General features: G+C 52.5%; 1 protein-coding gene across 1 annotated transcript; it reads left to right on the top strand.

Annotated features, from left to right (window-relative positions):
• Positions 1 to 4493: 4493 nt before the first annotated feature.
• Positions 4494 to 5540, top strand: K444DRAFT_656867 (AMP-dependent synthetase and ligase; the record flags this gene model as incomplete). Its single annotated transcript, XM_024886116.1, has 2 exons — positions 4494 to 5394; positions 5432 to 5540. The coding sequence occupies 2 exons, from the start codon at positions 4494 to 4496 to the stop codon at positions 5446 to 5448; spliced, it is 918 nt and encodes a 305-aa protein (XP_024728644.1). The 3' UTR covers positions 5449 to 5540.
• Between the last annotated feature and the right edge of the window lie 26 nt (positions 5541 to 5566).

Here is a 5566-nt window from a genome sequence, read left to right as displayed (position 1 = left end):
ATGCAGAGCTGTCAAGGAGCTTCTTTGTCTGGACAGTCCACCATGCAGTGTACGATGGCTGGTCGAAGACCATTCTCCTCGAACAACTTGCCAAGGCCTATCATTCCGCACAGGACCCGAGCAAGGGATTGCCTACTACAGTCCTACCTCAATTCCAGGCTTTTGTGAAGCATATCAAAGCTGTACCGGAGGATGAACTGATCAGCTTCTGGTTCACTCAATTTGAAGATCTTGAGGCAGAACCCTTTCCTCTGTTGCCTTCGCCAGATTATCAGCCGAGGTCTAATGAGGCAAGGACGCACGCTATTGACGGATTACAGTGGCCAAGCCACGCCGGTGTGACACCGACGGTCGTTCTTCGTGCTGCTTGGAGCATTCTGAGCTCAAAATACACCAACGCCAAGGACACTTTATTTGGCGTCACTGTTAGTGGTAGACAGACAGCCTTTCGCGGCGTAGAACAGCTCACTGGACCGACCATCGCTACAGTACCTTTACGAGTCATCCTGGATCCAGCCATGAGTGTGCAAGACATGCTTCTCCAAATTCAGCAGCAGGCTGTTAGAATGACAGAGTACGAACAAGCTGGGCTTCAGACAATCCGCCGTGTCAGCCCACAGGCTGCAAGAGCATGCGGCTTCAACTCTCTACTTGTGATCCAACCTCGCATAGACAGAGAGGAGCAGGATGTCCTGGACAGTCTTTTCGTGACTGACAGCAAGTATCACGCAGGATCTGACGATGCGATGGCAGAGTTCCGCACATACGCGCTATCTTTAGAGTGCCAACTGCACGATGACAATGTAGGGATATCCGTCCGATTCGACTCTGTCGTGCTAGGTGGTGAGCAAGTGGTCCTGCTCATGCAACAGCTAGGGCATATCGTGCGTCAGCTGTGTGATGCTCGTCTTGCCCAAACAAAGCTCGCAGACCTTGACTTTGTATCGCAACAGGACCTTGAACAGATCTGGCGCTGGAACTTGAGTGTGCCACTTGATGTTGAAAGCACCGTCGTACACGGTTTGATCGCCAAAACAACGAAACATCAACCAGGAGCTCAGGCAATTTGCGCATGGGATGGCGAATGGACCTATCGTGAGTTCGACGAGCTGTCGACCTGTCTAGCGCACCAGATCATGGGCCAAGGAGTCAAGCCTGGAGTGATCGTGCCTCTATGCATCGAGAAGTCGAAATGGATGCCTGTAGCCATGGTTGCGGTCATGAAAGCTGGTGGTGCATCAATCGCTCTTGATTATGCGCAACCGGAGCAGAGGCTCCTCAGCATTATGCGGCAAGTAAGTCCAGTCATTATACTAACCTCAGCAGCCAACGAAAGCCTCGCCCATCGCTTGACTGCTGGCACGGTGGCTGTAGTCGACGAGCGGCTGACGGATAGATTGACTCTGAATACAGACCGAACACTACCGGTGGTACAGCCGTCTGATATGCTCTATCTTGTCTTCACATCTGGCAGCACTGGCGAGCCTAAGGGGGTTGTTGTCACCCATGCAAACATCACCAGCGCGATCCTTCACCAACGAGGATGCCTTGGGTTCAGCAGCAAGTCACGCCTCTTCGATTTCGCATCCTACATGTTCGACGTCGTGTGGTGCAACCTGGTCCAGGGACTTTCAGCTGGAGCTTGCATCTGTATTCCGAGCAACGACGACCGACGCAATGATATGGTAGGAGCAGCAATCAGGCTCTCGGTTAACACAGCTATCCTGACGCCGTCCATCACTCGTGGCCTTGACATGAAGGCGCTCGAAAACCTGATTCATGTGTTTTTCATTGGAGAGCCACTGTCCAAGAGTGTTTGTGATGGTCTGCCTCCGAACACCGTGGTCACAAACTTATACGGGCCTACTGAGTGTACCACATTCAGTACAGCTCAAGTGGTCGATAGAACTTCGTTGAAGCGCATCAGCATTGGTACAGGTCTCGGTCTAAACACATGGCTGGTGGACCCTTCCGATGACTCCAAGCTTGTGCCCAGAGGTTGTATTGGAGAGCTCCTGCTTGAAGGTCCTCTTGTCGCAGCTGGCTATCTTGGTAAAGCTGCAACCACTGCGACCGTCTTCGTCAACGACTTAGCCTGGCTTCTCGAAAATCCCACAAATGCTGGCGCCGAAGGTCGTCGCAACCGATTGTACAAGACTGGAGACCTCGCAAGGTACAACATCGATGGCGCCTTAGAATTTCTCGGGCGGAGGGACTCTCAGGTCAAGCTGAACGGCCAACGCGTCGAATTGGGCGACATTGAGCACCACATTAAGGCATGTCTGGAGCACAGTGAAGATATTGACGTTGTCGCGACAGTCGCAAAGCCGCAAGCAAGCAATAAGGAAGTGCTCGTTGCCTTTCTGGAAATCCACAAGCTGTCTTCTTTCGATGACATGGCGTTCGATGCAGCCTTCAAGAAGCTCACGAACGTTCTCAATAGCAGACTCAGTCCTCGTATTCCAGCTTACATGATTCCTTCAGCATACATCCCGCTGGACTGTATTCCGACTACGCCCAGTGGTAAGACCGATCGGCGCAAACTCCAGACTATAGCTCAAAGATTGAGCTTTCAAGAAGTGGCTGCGACAACTTCTGATTCATCGCTTTCAGAAAAGAGACAGCCTTCTACAGATGTCGAAATATGTCTGCAAAGCTTGTGGGCAGCTGTGCTGGGTCTGGAAGCCATGGATATTAGTGCGACTGACAGTTTTCTGTGCATTGGCGGCGACTCCATATCAGCCATGAGGCTTGTCGCTGCTGCTCGTAAACAGGCTCTTGCCTTGTCGGTTGCAGAGGTCTTTCAGCACTCAATCTTGAGCGACATGGCCCTTGCCGCTCAGATGCTTGAGAGCAATCATATACCAGAGCAGATTGCACCATTTACGCTAATTCTCAAGGCAGGTAGCACTGCTGATCATCTGAGACAGCAGATTGCCAGCCTGTTCGATGATGTGGAGGCTTCTCAAGTGGAAGATGCCTTTCCCTGTACACCATTGCAGGAAGGGTTGCTCGCACTTACAAGCAGGCGTTTCGGAGATTATGTCGCACAGTTCGTCTACATGCTTCAACCAACTGCGGATGTCCAGCAGTTCATGCAAGCTTGGGAGACTGTCGTTAAAGCGACACCCACCCTGCGCACTCGCATCATCGACGTACCTGGATATGGTCTTATACAGACTATCATCAGTCAGCCGGCCAAATGGACTCGCCGGAACGACACGATGACTCTTCACACCTATCAAAGAGCGGATCGCGAGCTCGCCACTGGTCTAGGCACCCCATTGACACGATATACAGTGTTGCGGACTCCCGAGGACGGCAGCCGGTACTTTGTGTGGACCATCCATCATGCTCTTTATGATGGCTGGTCGATCCCTCTGATTCTGGAACGACTCGAAGGCCCTGTGGCTCCTCTCCTCCCCTCGCCACCCTTTCAGAGCTTTGTTAAACACATCACTGAGATCGACAAGAGCGCTGCAGCAAAGTACTGGGAGCAGCAGTTCCAAGGCTTAGAAGCTCAGATCTTTCCGCAACTACCCTCAAACACTTACCAGCCACTTTCTACGGCATTCATCAAGCGACACCTCCATGTGCCGCACTGGCCGGACACAGGAATTACGCCGTCCAGTGTATTGCGAGCAGCATGGTCTCTCTTGGCGTCAAAGTATGCCGATGGCGCCGAAGTCATTTTTGGCGTCACCGTAGCTGGACGACAGGCTGCCGTGACCGATGTTGAGCGGATAATGGGACCAACCATAGCTACTGTTCCTGTGCGGATCACTCTTGACTGGTCGCAGATGACTGTCGAGCAGCTGTTGCGGCAGGTTCAGGCACAATCAGCAGGGATGATCGCATACGAGCAGATGGGCCTGCAGCACATTCGACGCATAAGTCCCGAGGCTGAAAGAGCATGCCAATTCCAGACCTTGCTCGTTGTACATGCTGCCGAGGAGGACGAACCCCGACAACAATGTACAAGCAGCCGCTGGTTCATCAGCAAGCGAGACGAAGATGGTTCGGACGATACGCATGTTACAGTGGCTGATACGCACGCTTTGACGCTTGAATGCGATCTTCAGAGACACGGATTGCGATTGCGAGCCGCACATGACACCAACGTGATCGATGCCGACCGAGTCCAGCGACTAGCAGTGCAGCTCGAGCATGTCATTCAGCAACTATGTGCATCAAGCAACGCCAGCAAATGTCTGTCAAGACTCAACATGCTGTGTGAGCAAGACACCCATGATATATGGAGCCGGAATGCGGTCTTGCCAGAAGCTGACGACTCCTGCTTGCATGACCTTGTCACCGAGACAGCTCGCAAGCAGCCTCAGGCCGTGGCCATCAACGCATGGGATGGTGATTACACATACCAACAGTTCGACGAATTGTCTTCCCTTCTTGCCAGGCATCTGATTAGTCGACGGGTGGATCGGAATGCAATCGTGCCATTGTACTTCAGGAAGTCCAAATGGGCTCCTGTTGCGATGTTGGGTGTGATGAAGGCAGGTGGTGCATCGGTCATGATGGACTCGCGCCAGCCACCAGAACGCATGAAGTCCGTTCTCGATCAGATCAAGCCTGTCGTGTTCATCACGTCAGCAGGCGATGAAAAGCTTGTGAGCAGCCTCAGCGACACACCAACCATCGTGCTCAATGACAAACTGATGAGAGAGATCGCCAGCTCCGTTGTTACTGAGGCGATCTTGCCACGAGTCCAGCCATCAGATAGGCTGTATCTGATCTTCACTTCTGGCAGTACTGGTGCACCAAAAGGCGCTCAGATCAGCCATTCGAATGTGTGCAGCGCCTTGCGCTACCAGAGACAAGCTCATGGCTACACCTCCGATGCGCGAGTATACGACTTTGGTTCTTACGCTTTCGATTCTGTTTGGGTCAACTTCATGAGCGCATTCACCATTGGCGGCTGTCTTTGCATTCCTTCGGAACGAGAACGTAGCGACGATCTGGCTGCTTCCATCAAGCGATTCAACCCAACCATCCTCGATATCACGCCGTCTGCCGCCACAGTTTTAGACGACAGCACTATCGCATCCCTGCGCACTTTGATTCTGGGAGGGGAGAGACTGACTTCTGAGTATGCTAAACGATGGTCTCGGCTCGTTGATGTCAAACTTCCGTATGGGCCATGCGAATGCACGCCTACCGCTACTATTGCTACCATCGATCCCAATCACGAGGGCGAACCAAATATTGGTCACGGAGCTGGTTGCTTGACCTGGATCACAGATACTGAAGAGGGCAAAACTCTCGTCCCAATCGGCACGATAGGGGAGTTGGTGCTGGAAGGACCTCTCGTTGGGCTCGGATACCTTGGTAACGAAGCAAAGACAGCAGCAGCCTTTATCAAGCGACCACCCTGGCTTAGTACTGTTGGGCAAGATCGTAGGGGTCCTTTCTATAGGACTGGTGATCTTGTGAGATATAATCTGGACGGCACTCTCATGTTCATTGGCCGAAAGGACGCCCAAATCAAGATTCATGGTCAACGAGTCGAGCTTGCAGAGATTGAGGGCTTCATGGCTCGTCATGTACGCAC

This window comes from Hyaloscypha bicolor (genome assembly GCF_002865645.1).
Source record: "Hyaloscypha bicolor E unplaced genomic scaffold K444scaffold_182, whole genome shotgun sequence".
NCBI classification, from domain to species: Eukaryota; Fungi; Ascomycota; class Leotiomycetes; order Helotiales; family Hyaloscyphaceae; genus Hyaloscypha; species Hyaloscypha bicolor.
The sequence above is the reverse complement of the archived record's forward strand: the minus strand, read 5'-3'. Positions and strand labels throughout refer to the sequence as shown.